The sequence below is a fragment of the Anguilla rostrata genome, chromosome 1, assembly GCF_018555375.3.
Source record: "Anguilla rostrata isolate EN2019 chromosome 1, ASM1855537v3, whole genome shotgun sequence".
NCBI lineage: Eukaryota > Metazoa > Chordata > Actinopteri > Anguilliformes > Anguillidae > Anguilla > Anguilla rostrata.
In genome coordinates this window covers 61,681,956-61,697,082 of record NC_057933.1, presented here as the reverse complement: position 1 = coordinate 61,697,082, position 15,127 = coordinate 61,681,956, and the positions used below count along the sequence as shown (strand labels likewise).

At 41.3% G+C, this 15,127-nt stretch overlaps 1 protein-coding gene across 3 annotated transcripts in view; it reads left to right on the top strand.

Moving 5' to 3' along the window:
* The first annotated feature begins 4,814 nt into the window (after positions 1 to 4,814).
* nbeal2 (neurobeachin-like 2) overlaps positions 4,815 to 15,127 on the top strand; it is a 75,557-nt gene continuing 65,244 nt past the window's right edge. For all 3 annotated transcript variants that reach the window (XM_064347264.1, XM_064347246.1, XM_064347237.1), the window contains exon 1: positions 4,815 to 5,450. In XM_064347264.1, coding sequence (XP_064203334.1) covers positions 5,400 to 5,450 — 51 coding nt within the window. In that variant the 5' untranslated portion in view covers positions 4,815 to 5,399. The remainder of the gene's footprint in view (positions 5,451 to 15,127) is intronic.

Below are 15,127 nucleotides of genomic sequence, written 5' to 3'. Positions count from 1 at the left end.
ATGGTGCTGTGAGACAAGGGTGTCACTCAAACACCAGTTCTGACTAGGACCCGTAGCCTCCGCTGCAGACGGTCACTCTACAGAATACAGATCAGACACTTATTACCACCTGCTTGTTTCTGATGCTGGAGCTGAAGCCGTCTACTGGCAGGCACACAATTAGCATCCTGTAGAACACAGAGCACACTGTTCTTTTAGAAGAGGGAAAGGATTGGCATACAGTAGGACAAATCTAATGTTTTTAAACATACCATGTTACCAGCTAATTAATGTTTTCATAGTGTTATGTCTTCAAGGTTAAACTGTAAAAGAAAAGTTGATATTCTAAAAAAGTGTGCTGCTGCTAAGGTGTTTTCATGCTTCTCTGAGTATTTCTCATTTTGTTGACCAAAAGCCAGCTATATTCAATAGAAGCTAGGATGGCCCCAGTACTTAAAAGTGGAGTGGAGATGTTTAACATTTAATGTGTACAATAGTTCAGATTAATATAAATGTAAGTTTCCCCTCATGCATAGTTAATTTGGTTTCCCAACTAAAATCTAGAGATCTGGTGGAACCAGAATAATTTAAATTAAGATTATATCCTGATTATTATCTAGTGTATCTAACTGCAATATAATATGGGAACGTTGTGCCCTCAAATGAGTTCCCAAGTTCAGAAAGTTGTCCTTGGTGCATTAAACACTGGTTTAACAGGACTGTTTATCGTGGACAATAGACCACTTACTTGATTCAGAATCAATTGTTCTACAAAGGCGAGGTCATTGTAGGGCTAGGCCACTATCCAGCATGTTAATGCTGTTATATAAAAGGAAATTATACATAATGTAGCTAACAAAATTCTTAAAAGCACTGTCTGACCTATGTCTACTACAGACTCATGGTTTGGGTGTCCCGACATTATGCTCTGCATCAGAGAAAGATTAATTTTTTTACAGTTAAGAAACAAATACATTTTTTTGGTTTAAGCCTTAGTTAAGGTTATCATGGCATAAAAGTAAAATTTCCTGGTGTCTGTGTTGATTTATGCTTCATGAAATAAATTCATTCATTCAATTTAATTAATTGATTTCAATTTAATTGAAGTTTAAGAAAATTCAGCAACTCTTTAAAAGAAAATATCAAAAAAGATTTGTCTCTGCAAAGCCAACTCTGGGGTAGTTACTCCAACAAATATAGGAAAGGTTGAACATATTCAACCATGATAAAACGTGACATTAATTTGTGAATGTTCAATGATATCCATTAATAAAATGCATTTCATTTCAACATTTATACATTCAATATGTATAGTATTTTAAAACTGGTTGCGGTAGTGCGTATCAAAAAATGATAAATATTTGCTCCAATATAATGTTACTTTGACCACTTTTGTTATGTATCTGGGTGTTTTTGTGATGCAATGCAGTCTCTTAACATAACATAGCATAACATAATGTAAGATGAGAACAGGCCATTCAGCCCAACACTGCTCATCTATTCCTACCACTAAACTGTACTTAATGCTTAGTTTACCTAAAAGCTAAATAGTATCTAACACTTGTTTTATTCAAGTTGTTTGTTTGTATGATGGGCATGAAAAATACAAGCTCTCTCTCTCTCTCTCTACATGTCAGGGTCAGAAATCATTTGAATTGTTGTAACAAATGCAAATCTTCATTCAGAAAAGGAGGTGGATGTAAATCAGGCCAGCTGTGCACAGCCAGCTTTGTATTTGGATCTTCGTAAAAGATCCAACTTTGGATCTTTTATTCACAAATCCATTGGTGCTAGACGCAGCAGTGCAAACTTCAGTTTGCCAGTCAAAGGAATAATGACAAAATAACGACATTAGCTATTATTATTATTGTTATTATTACTCACTTTTTCCTTGTTCCATTCAGCTTTTAAGGCTAGTGTGGCATGATGCATTACTTTAATGTCACAGGGACAACAAAGAATATATACAGTATGATTACAGTAGATAGATATCAAGCTACAGAATTGTGCTAGAATAATAGCATATAGCAAAAAACATAGTACTTAAATTAGCACAAAGAGCGCTCTAATACCACACAAAGGAGTACAGAGCCTTATGAAGATCTGGAAATGCAACATTACTTTGTTGGTCTTCTTGTATCTTCCTTATCTGAGAATGCAGTGTTGATGTAAAAACCTGCATGTTAAGTCACAAAACACTTATATCTTTTTGGCACACGTGAACTGTAACCGACACAACAGCATGCCACAAGTATCTACTTATCTAGAAGGTTTTAAAGTCGATAACTTATGTGAATTCATCATGAATAATGGGAATAGCAAAATGTTGTGAAACAAGCTGCGCAAATCTGTGAACCCCCTCTGGTCCCGCAATTGTACTGGAAGATAATAAAGACATTTATTCTAAGCTTACATTATCGTCATGCAATAGTTGATGTGCCTTCTTTCTCTCTGGCTCCAGAAGACTCACAGACCAGTTGACTTCTGTGTAGCAGAACTTCTAGCCAACATTTATATGAGACCTCACATGACTCTCCCGGCTTTGTACCCTGCCTTCTTATGTGTTCTCTGTAGCTGTGTGGTTCCTTTTTACAGCTCATGTTCGAACACTGGCAAGGGCAGATGTAAACACCCTTGTGTAAGTTTACAGTGCAAAGCCTGATGGTTAAGGTGAAACACAGGGTGGAAATGACAAATGTGAAGCATATGGAGATAACAGACCTTTGTGGACAACAGCTCCACGGCTCCACCACTCACCAAACACGAACGTCAGCTGCTCCAAGTGCCTTTTAGATTTACAGGCATATTTTACAAAACATTTCTGCGCACTGTGTGCTCATCTGAAGCTGGGAGCTGCCGCTTAAAAGATTTACAGCTCATTTCTATTTAGATTGGAGTGAAATGTTTACAGATTTGGGAGGCTTTGTTGTAATCTGTTTGACCTTATCAGTGATTGCATTTTTGTTTAAGGTTAAAGGCATGCTATGTGGACAGAAATATGGGCCTGCACTCTTCTGTATTTGTAGGCCAATATTCATAAGTTTTATGAAGGTTTTCAACCTTTTCTGATGCAGAGACCCCCTCCCCCCATCCAGACTCAAATACATATATATATATATATATATATATATATATATATTTTTTTTTTTTTTTTTTTAAAGGTTTTATATTTTGAAATGTTTTCCAAAATCTATATGTAGCTATTGCATATCAAGTCTGGGTAGGGACCCCCTACAATACATTTAAGGACATCCAGTTGAAAGCCCAGGTCAATGTACTGCATGTTTCATCAGAGCTTCAGAGAAATTATTGTAATGTTGCTAGCATGCTAGTGAAGTCATTTACCCTAAAATAAGGCAGGTGGAAAGCAATCACTCTCTCCCAGTAGCATTTTCAATTTTCTCTTCCCATAGCCAGTTTGCCTCTAGCACCATAACAATAACACCCATTCCATCAAAAGGAGTGTATGTACCACTTTGAGGTATTCGACTGGAGCCAATGTCATTTTTACAGCACAGGCCACACAGTACTGCAGGACAGTCAGCACTGATTGGAGAATTTCCTAATCACTAGAATGTTTCACATTACTCGAAAGTCTGATGTGTTGTTTGGAGGAAATAATGTAGTGGAAGCTGAAGGAACTCTGGCTGGCTTCATTAAACCAACCTTTCCACTGTTACCTACTTGGTATTCTGCCACTGCAGATATTGGCCATACTCAGCTAATGATGTACCCAAGTCTTGACCTTATAGGAATACGGCTCAGCCACTGTTCATGGTGACACTCTTACTGACTGAACCATTTGGTAACTGCACTTTACAATTCATTTCAATGTTGTCTTTCTCTCCTACATTGTTGTTTAAATAACCACAATTAGCACACCACACCATCCCATGCCAACCAATCTGGACAGGTGCTGCCTCAGCCACACACTTATACATTCTCTTTCCCTTACAAATTAGCACCTGAGAGAACAAAGAGCATTAAACATAATTTTACTCTAAATTTACCTTTGGCCATTTACTGTATTTTTCATATCCTATTGATGCATTATTGAGCTGCAATTGATAGCAGCAAATATACACTGACAGTAATAACCAAATATGAAATCTTATACATACTTCAAATGGAATGTTCTGCATTTCCATTGGCGATCAGTTATTTACTTTCTTCAAAGAATTAAACAGCAGCCAGGGTTCATTTTCTTGACCAGAAAGCAACAAAATGTCAGTGTCCTTATATACAATAGTAGAATACAATAGTGGTACTGTAATTTCATATAAAAAGGGAAAAAGTAGAATTGGTCCATGCACCCTTTGATGTTTTAGGAAAATGTTTTATTTGCTTTATTTTTATGAGAGAAATGTGACTAGTAAAGTGGAAAGTGGCTTAACGTGATACATCTAAGAGTTTGACTTTCATAAACACAGGTAGGCCTACTAATAAGTTTAATAAGTTTGTTAAAACAGTGCCTTCATGAAAAGTAAATACTATAGATGTACAGTTAGGCTTTCTTGAACTCCACAACACCATTTTTTGAATTTAGTTTACACTGCATGCAGCAGAAAAACAACAGATCATTCCTATGCACTTTTTTCATGTGAAGTAGCCTATAATGCTTTTAAGTTAGGCTGATGATAAGATACTGCCAAAGGCTATCTTAACACGTTTTGTTAGAAACTGTCCACGTTTGACAAAAGGCAAAGTCAAAGTCACTGCCTATTATAAATTGTCGGAGATGACCAGATTACTTTAACGGCTGGAAGGTGCGCTGTGTCTTTAAGAGTGTTACCTGTACAATTTACGCACCCTGTCGCGAGGTCAAAGAGCCTGGAGTTTCTCATTCAGATTTTAACAAGTGAATCTATTAGAAGCAGCCCTCTGGGATGTCACTTTAGACAGGTGTCCCTTACGAGTGCCGCAGTTCTGTATTGGCGGGGAAGGGAGGCTCCCCATCCAACTTGACTTGTGTGCAAACCTGGGTGCGCTCGTGCAGTCAAGCTCGAGACAGAAGAATCTCCTACCGTTATTGGTATTCCGCGGACATGGCTGTTGATGTTACGCCTTCTCCCACGACGTCTTCTCGCTTGAATCGCACTTAACATAAGGAACGGATACAGTAGGCGACACATACTCAAGTATTTCGTTTCCATTTTATTTTAATTCAGTCAACACTTTTCTAGTAACTTCAGGAGAACTAGCTAACGTTAATGGCTCAGCGACTGTTCAGAAGATCGTGTTTAGATGATTTGCAAGCGAGCAAACGAGAGAGGTAACGTTAGCTTGCCAGCTAGTCCGGGTAATACTCAGCATAGACGCTTTCTGTGAGAAATAACATCGCTAGCTACTGTTACATGAAGGAAAGTTCAATGTTTTAGCTAACACTCAAACCGTGGGTGTGAGCAAAAGGGTAAAGGAGAATGGCTTCAAAAGAAAGGCTCTACGAACTGTGGATGTTGTATTACACCAAGGTAAGTGGAGAAACACCTAGCGACTGACATGACACCTGTTTGATTTTATGTTGGAGCGAACTGGACCTTGAAGTATAGCTACAGAAACACTTGCTCGAAAAAGGCACACTCGTCCTTGTTTAGTCGTATTTGCCTTTGCTTGTAACGAAGGCTGAAGGCACCAGTAATATAGTGGCGCTTTGTAACATTAGCTAAGGAAGTAAGTTTGATCTTCGGAGATTCATGATTCCTGAAGCACAGCCAGTTTAGGAATGGCGAGCATACGCTACATTATCTGCAGACCATATTAGATGGGTAACTAGCTAGTTAAAATGTACTTAGGTTAATGTTGATACGTTGCACACATTGTTATTGTAACTGAGGTGTTATCCATTAGCTATAATTTTAGTTATAGAGAATGACGTTTGAAATGGCTCATAGGAAATTATGCTATGAATTGGTTGGTGTTGTCAAGCAGAGCGAGTAAGGCTGAAGTTCTGCCTTGATAACCTGTCAGCGTAAGGTAACTTTGCTTCCCGATCGATTCTTCGGAGTATTGCTGTGATAATGAATACATTAAACTGCTTTTGTCCGTGCGCCACCACTCCTGGCGTTATTAGCGTTGTTTGTATGTTTTGCTATCAACTTTACAATAATTTTGCTTACAACGTATGCTGCCTATAATAAATACAAACTATTCAATAGGCCTGCGTAAAGCAATTAAGCGAACTCGGACATCGGCGGCGCGTTGTTTGCCAATTGACTGGCTTGCTTGCCATTAATAACAAGGTGTGGTTGTAATTGTGTGCTTGGTTGCAAAATAACTTATACTACGGATAATTGAGTCACAATAAAGCCAGATATAAGGTATCTAGCTTAATGGCGATAAACGCCCAGAAAAGCGCCCCCGCAATCGAAATGTGATGCGTTGTTCATTGAGTAATAGCGTATCAAACTTTTAAGAGGCATGATAAGTATTGTTCATTCTTGTTCATATTGCAATTTATTTATGTGGCGGTAGCTAGCTTGCTAGCCAGAGACAATCTGGCGCATAGCCTACTGGCTAGGCTACCTGTGCGCAACATGACCTACATCTGTATGATAACGGATAAGCGATCTTTCAAAATAATATACAGCATAGCCAAGTTTAAGGTGGAAATGGATCATTATTTATTGAGCACCAAAATTGTTCAGCTTCGCAAGTGTTCAGTGTTCCTGTGTTTTATGGCTGTGTGACGAGATACCATGGAAACGGGAAACGGCAGGTGCAGTATAGGCTACTGGATGCATTTCATCCCTCCTGCCACTGTACCCGTGGCAAAGCGAAGTAGGCATTAATACCAATGAAAGCCAGCTCGAATGTGGCTGTCTGAAAATACCTTGCTGAAAGCGAACAGATTGTATGAAATTCTTTTAATTATTCAGCACATTGTGCAGTCTGTCAGGGCGCTGCGGGCTAAACGAGCTCAGTGATTGCTAGAGACAACGCTTTCCATCTAAGCAAAAGTTCCCTCGCATGTTAAAGTACAGGCTCAAAAACGTTGTTAACGACGTGCAACCCAAAACCACAGCCTGCACTCCAACTCTACAGTATGACCGCACAGTGAATTTCCTGGGTGTTATGGGTACATGTGCATTTTGAGGGAATCAGTTGCCCTTGCTGTTATGGTACACGGAAATATGTGGTCATTAATTATGACTGTATTTAGCACTCTTCTGCACTTTTCATTGAGAAGCCTCTTTCTCCTGAGCTATCACCATTCTTAATCTGGTGCTACCAAGAAATAGCCATGCATTTTATTACAACTGTGCTTTTAGAGCTCGCCACTGTGGTACCAAGCCTCATTGTTTTTGACCTGACTCCTAAAACAGCACGTTTCCTCACTGCCGCTGTTTTAGGGGTAGACCTGCGTCCCATTGGCTCGGACCGTTGTTTCCTCCACCATAGACAATAACAGATCTGCCTGAGAGAAGATAGTCAGCCTCTTGTCAGGCCCTCCATTGCCCCTGTTCCCTCCCCTCCACGGCTGCAGACTGGCACTGGAGGGGTTAACCAGGGTGGGAGACAGAAGGCAGACAAACCTGTTCTCCTGACCTGTTTCAGCAGGCACGAGCACGGCCTCCTCCCTGAGCACGGTGCACATTGCGCTCCACCCACACACGTAATGTCAGCATGTGTTTCAGTGCGTATGTGCGTGCATGCCCTGCCCGGCATGTGTATGTTCTTCCAAAGTGTATAAAACTGAACCCCCAGTTCTGTCCCAAGTTGTGTGTATGATTTCTGGGTACCTTTAGAAATGTGTGTGCTTGTGTCTGTGAGTAGCATTTGTGTGTGTGCCTGTGTGCACTTGCGTGTGTAAGATATAAGTGTATGTATTTTTTGAATGCTGTTTCCAGAAACAAATAAAAGTTAATCTTGTGTCTTCTACAGATAGATTAATTAATAGTATGTATATAACCATGGAATTAGGCAAAATTTTCAAGAAAATGGAATGTAAAATAGCTGTTCCGCAGTATATTTTTTTCATCTTCTATTGTCAGAATTCATCCCAAACTTCAGTCTTTGGCAGTTAAATGCTGGACTGGATGTATCCAGAGCTTTGCAAAAACATCACATTTTTGCTTAAGCTGATTGATATTAAGGGACATTATTGTGAATTCCTCCAAATGAGATTTTGCAACACTTTTGCAATCCGCCTTCCTACATTTTCAGGGTATGTGAATGTGGACAAGTTGGGTAATTTAATGGTTGCATGGCAGCAAAGGCAGTAGCCTATGTTTTGAAATTTGAAGTTTCTTAACAAAGTTTTAATCTGAACTAGTGGTTTACAGGAAATGTCATTGCGGTGTATGTGTTCAAAGCCTCATTAAGAATGGACCAATCAGCCAACACTGTTTGTGCCTTGAAGTGTTCAGAAAATGAGCAAGGAAGATAAATTACGATGTGTCTCACTTGATGCTATTTTCCATATAGCCTACATGCTGCATGACTGCTGTAATAGCGGAAATGTTTTAGTAAAAAATGTAAAGGTTATAAACCATTTTCAGAAAATAAGAAAGACCAGTGTTTGCATTTCCACTGGCCCTATTAAGCATAAGCTTGAAGAATTTTGTCAGATTTCCTGAGCTAGTAGTCCTGAATCAACATTTGATACATTTTTTTATACATGTCATTGTATTTGCAATCAGTTAGCCTACTTCCTTGAGTTTCAAACACTCTTTGGAAAAAAAAAAGGATAGTCTTGTTTTAAAAATTCCAGCGTGATCTGTACAGTTGCCTTTAAAGAGGAACAGTATGCTTTCTCATAATTTGTAATCTCAGTTGTATGGATTTATTGTTTAATTTCTGTGTGAGTCATTGGAATTCAGCATCTGTTTTGTAAGGGATGCCTTTCTTTCGGGGAATAATCCTGTTTTGCAGTTGAAGCACTGAGGTGCTTGAGACACAGAAAGTGTCGTTATTATCATTATGTGTATTGTGCTAATCTTGATGCAGTTAATAGCTTGCTTTCTGGAGGGGTTTCTTTGAAGGGAAGGTTACCTCCCAGACTACAATTATTGTGATGTAGGCTAACTGTGCTGAAAGCTGTGCCTAAGCTTTTAATTGAGCTCGAAGAACTACAGTAGCTTGCCACTGTGTAGGCTATCTACACACTGTAGCATAGGCCTATATATTTATAATGTGTAGCAGTTTCAAATGGAAAAGTATAATCTTTGTATGTCAGATTTTCATTGCCTTATTTAAGTTAATAGCTAGGCTACATTTAGTAGCCTTCTCACAAGGCACCAGAATGAATTGTTTGAGGGTAATTCTCTGCCCCACATGGCTGTACTTCCCTCTGATGGCACCACAGTGGAATGCAGGGGAAGGTCTGGCAGCTTGCAGTTGAGAAATATGTTCTGTTTTGGCCTGGGAGCCTAGAGAGCAGCTCCCTCACGCACAGTGAGACACACCTGTGAGAACTCCTCCGAGGTAGAGCTCTATCTATGAATCGCTCCCCCTCCACGCGGAGCCAAGCATTTCCTGAGTTACCGTTCAGACCAACAGCCTTCTCTGCGTCTCATTCACTGCCTTCAGTCATGGAGCCTGGGGGCCTGTCAGGGAAAGTGCTGTAAGAGGACAATATGTGAAAAAAGTTTAGAATGCACTTCACTAATGTGTCTAAGAATAGCTGCTCAGGCAGTATCAACAGAGTTGCCATCTCCACAACCACTTTTCATGCAGCTGGCTGGCCTGGCACAGCTGTGGCTGTAAGGAGCAAGCTACTATTGTTATTATTTTACTATTTTTAGGACAAAAGACCTCACACAGGTTCTCGTGCTTGTTGAAAATCTCAGGTAAATAAAGTCAAAATCTAGAAATGCCACAATTCAGACAGTACTTTAAAGGGCTTATCTTGATGAGCTTCATGGGCATATGTCAATTAGGCACTTAGGAAAATGAACATGGATAATAATTGTCTGCATTAACGGCATCGGTGTTCCAAGATATTGAGAGCATTCTAATAACTTTTATTTTCCTTTATTGCCTTTGTTATTCCGTTTATTGATCTTCTGGAACACCGATGAGTCAGCCTCAGCATGGGTCCTTGAATTTGCGGAAATAAAACCTTGACAGCGCTTGGAAAGTCCTGGAATTGGTGGCATAGTGGCATAGGTGTGAGAAGCACATGTGCCCAGTAACCCAGTACCCACCGGGTGTAAAATTCAGATTGGACCCAAACATGTTTCCACACAGTGCCTGCAGACCATAGCAGGGATAAGCTATTACGTCAAGAGGGCTCTGTATGGGAGCCCAGTCCTACTCAGAATTTCCCTTGTTATGGGTATGGTGCGTTTTTGTATCTTGGATAAACGAGGGCCTGTGCTTGCTTTTGTCACAGTGTGTAGGAGTGGTACATGAAGGCATGCAAAGCAGCAGCCAGGTGATAAGGTTGTTTGAGGTTATGAACAGTGCTGGATGGCCTGAGCTCCCTCTGAGTAAATCTCAGCCCTCTTTGTTCCCACTCCTTACTCTTACCTTATCTCAGCTTCCCACACTTGTCCCTTCATAGCAGGGGGTCCTTCAGCGCACCTTAACATGGAGCTATTTGAAAAGGTGAAGATAAACAGCCTGTTCACAGAGGCAGCCATGCTTCCATTAGCCTGATTCTGCCGTACCTGAACCATACAAGCTCAGTATAGTTTAGGGTGAAAGCAGAGGGCAGAATTGTTTAGTTTGTCCAGTCCACTGCGGCAGATAAAGTAAATGTTCTGGAACTAAACAGAGCAACTGTCATTCATTCTACAATTTAGCCTATTTTTTTGTTTGAAGCCTGTGCCAAACCAACCAGAAGATACAGCTCACTGTTTGCCAATCAGTTGTTGAGATTAAGTAAAGCAATGGCCAGTGTCATCAGGGCATTGATCAACTGTGCTGTGTTTTGTCAGTCACTAACTCCTTTTCCCCAGTTGACAGTTGATTGAAATCAGGGAATCGTTAGAAAGTACATGGAGCCCCACATATTTTTGGACTCATGAAGCCTTTGCTTAAGTAGTTTTACGATTTCTCATTTAGCAAATGACTAAAATGATTTTTCCTAACATCCTTTTATTGGACGATCATGTTTTAAAATGACTGATCTAACTTAATTTTTGTTCTTTAAGTAAAATTGTGTTTGTAGCAGTTTGTAGATATCTTTATGAATGTCTATGGGAAGAAGTTGGCTTTGCTGTTTCTCATGCCTTTGAAGTCTCAGAAATGATAACCTTGCCCGTCACTGTGGTCTGCCACATCTGAGTTGCAAAATGATGCACAGTTTGATGCCTTGATTTTTGTGTGTGGTCTAGTGTTTTCAAGCCTGACTAGTTAAATACTAGGATAGATTTGCATCTGCAGTAATACATTTGAAAACCTGACCTCAATATTTAGCAATTGAAGCTGCCTACATAACTTGTGTTTCTCCCATGTCTTTGATGTGAACTGGCTTGGTTAAATTGTGGTTTTAAAATTTCTAAATGGCAAAAGGCATGTCAAACAAGTCTCATGGCTTAAATGTGGTCTTCAACATTTTTGATTTAGTTTTTGGTACTGCCTGTGTTGCATTTCCTGGCAGGTAAGAGTGCTTCAGGAAATATGTTGGTATTTGCTACAGTAGCTCATGATGCAGGATATAGCCTATTCCTGACATGATTACTATTATTTCTGTTCTGAAGAGGTGCTATATAATGTGAAAATATAATGCTGCTTATTATGTGCGAGTCTGTTGGACAGCAAGCAGACTGCTGTTTTTTAGGGGTTTTTTGTTGTTGTTAAACTATCAATGATATCTGAGTCAGATAGCTAATAGTGTGGGTTGAGCATGGTGGAGACTCTTTGAGGTTAAGATGCTTGACAGGAATAACAAGTCTATAATTTCCTCTTGGCCTGCCCGTGCTCAGGATGAGCACACCAGTGAAGCTGCTGTAGGCCACCTACTTTCAGCCTGGGGTCCGTGTCCTGTGGAAAGGCTTCTTCCACACCTCAGGTGTATGTGCCCGACTGTACAGCCCAGGTGGGTTAGTCACCCGTCTCCAGCCTTTCAGTCCATTCAGACACTCAGATCTCTTCTTGGGTGGCTGCTGGCTCAAAACCTGACAGTTTGCCTAATTCTAATGGAAAAGCTGTGGTCAGACAAGAGGTTTTGACCAATGACTTCACTGAACAGTTGTAGCTTCCCTCCCTGGCTCTGTGAGTGTGTAGTGCGTTAAAAGGAAACAGAACATATGTTTGGGCTTGGGTAGAGTTCTCCTGGGCTGCAGGTTTACCCGTGGTGTGTTGCAACCTACCGGGAAACACAGTTGCACTTGCAAGTAGGCATACCTGTTGAAATTCAAGGGCGTAATAAAGACCGGATTACTGGGATGGTAATCAGGTTTTACGTGCTATCTAACTTTGGCAGGAATAGCTAATTAGAAACAATTCATTTTAGCCTCTTCCAGGGCCTGTCGCGATTGTGAGATTAAATACTAGAGATGAAAAGAAACTTAAGAGATGACTGTTTGTAGGAACGATTCCTACCGTATTGACAGTGGCTATAGTTCAGGGCAAGGGTGTGACCACCACGTTGCAGTTGTAGGTTGGTGACATCACAGTGACCTTCTACCCTTTTCCGCTCCTGCTCTGGGCTGACTGATAGAGCAGTTGTGCGCACTCTGTGTGAATGTGCTCATGACAGCAGCAGTGCCCAACCAACCACTTCCTCCTTTGACATCGAAGAGGACAGCAGTATAGAAACAAAGCCACTTCCTGTTAAGACCCAGGGCCGTACTAATCTGCACAACAATGACAGCAGAAGGGGGATGTTTTTGTTATTGTATAGCAATATTTAAAAAATGTTTGGGGCTTGTGGAAGCAACTTTGCTGACATGTAATTCACATGCATTGTACCAGCACAGGAAATATTAGGCTAAATTCTAACATGAAAACCATCCATTTTTCTTGTAATGACAATGAAAACAAAAAGTATGAAAAGATAGCTACATGAAGAATAATGAAACAATATTCTATTCTTAATGTCGATAGAGAAAATCCAAGGAGGTGGATCAAGTTTTTCGGGGAATATGTGATCACTCTGTTCATTTTGCCAATACTTTCAATGGCATAATGCATTCTTCCTGTCACCTGATGCCTCTACTGTTTCACTGCAACCTTTAAAATAAATAACAATTGCAAAGTTCACCAAGACAATTTCGCATGACTGTGCCTTCTACGCCTGTTATTGTTCTGTACCGGTAAATCGAGATGGAGCTTTAATAACGTCTGACTAACTCATGAGAGCTTTCGGAGCGACAGCGTCGCCCACACACAAACCGTTTCCAGCACACGTGCATAGTAACGATTTGGTTTACTAGTAGGGCAGAGGTGGCTGGAAAATGCTGAACTGCTTTCTCACAATAAATCAGCTGCTCCATGCGTTGCTCTGGGGATGATAGTGCGGCTCTCGCTCCGTATTTGAAGGGGTCCCAGCAGTAGCATTGAGGGATAGTGCTGAGCACAGCTGAGGCTAATGGCGGACTCACTGGTGTTAGGTGGAATACTAGCTGTTTATAATAACTAACTAATAATGATAACTAATAGCTAGCTGTTACTGTTTCAGTAAGCTGAGTCAGATGGAGACGTCTTCTACACACTGTGCGGGTACCAGGAGCTACACACTGAGAAACAGGCAAGGAGCTGCACACTGGCAAACATCCTGCTCCCCGCCATTGTTGCCAAGTTCAAACCTGGTGCTAAGTTTTGCCTGAGTATGGTGTAATTGATTTTGTGACATCGATGAAAATAACTGCCTTCACTTTGATCTCATTTACCAAGCATGCGTCAGGCCTGACAATGTATTTATGTACAGCTGTGCTCTAAGCTGGAATGATTCACAAAGACTGAGAAATCGCACGCCGCAGATTTACCCACTCAGTCAGCATTCACTTGGTGTTTCTCGAGAAACTCTCCTCTCTGCGGTTAATGTCAGATCATGCGTACATGTGTATCTCAGTTAAGGTTGTCACCAGGCTCATTTTTATGTCCCAAATAGGTCAACATTGACAACCTGTTCCTACCGAAATCAGGTCCAGGAAGTAGGCCTGTAGCCCAAGTGTGTTAACATCGATCGCCTGTGTCTGAAAACGGGTCCGAGAGTCGCCCGTTTCTCATAATAGCTGAGCGTTTGCAGACATCGCAAATATCTCTGGCACATTTCAATTCACTTTGTCTTGCAGTGCTGTCGGGCACATTTGCCCATGCAAACGACCGTGCAGACACCTGAGCCCTGTGCCGATGAGTAAGGGCCGGGCCACTTTATCCACTGACTCGGCCCGAGCGGAGGGGAAAGTCCGCGCCACCGCCGTATTGTTTTGGTGAACTTGGCCTCTTTTATTATGACTGAGATGAGCTCGTAGAAAGTGTGTGCATTCTCAGTGCAAACGGCTCGCTGGTTTGAAAGGGCCCGACGCCGGTTGGCTGTCATTTTAGCTTCTCGCAGCTGCAAACACTGACCTGGCAGCTCGCTCTGCGTGAGGCTTCATCTGTACACAGTGCACGGTGCCATCCTCACGTTGCTCCACAAACACGCCAGCCACATTCAGATTTATTCATCAATTATCGCGTCGTGCTGAAGCTGAAGTTACACTGGCTGCTTGAAGCGCCATGCATCACCAGTAAGTGCAGTATCCATAAACAGGGGTCTGTTTTCTATTCTAATGAGTCTTCCTGCGCTGGCATGGTTGCTGTAAACCGCGTGTCCCCTGCATATTTATGTGCTGCGGTGCTCGGTCTGAACGGAGGCGGTCCCGAGGCGGAGCGCTCGCGCAGCAGGAGGTCCTCCCGCTCAGCCAGCGTGGAGTGGCCATTCCTCAGGTGGAGACGCTCCCTCAAACACTCCTCCCTGCAGTTAGGGTCAGGCTGCGTGTGCTTGTCTGAGTTTACAAAACACGCGCAGGGTGCAGTTTGAAGCGTTTTGGTAACGTTTGGAGAAGGGGTTTTGTGTGCCCCTCTAAACACCACTGACTCATTGTGGTGAGCAAGTGTACATCAGGTGCACTTTTCAGAGCATAAACATCATACTTCACATCTGTCCAACTGCACTATTGTGGAAGGCTAGAGAGATAAATACTCTTTTAAAAAAAAAAAAAAGACGACGGTTGTCAGGTGACATTTTAATTATTTTAAACTAGAAAAAAAACCC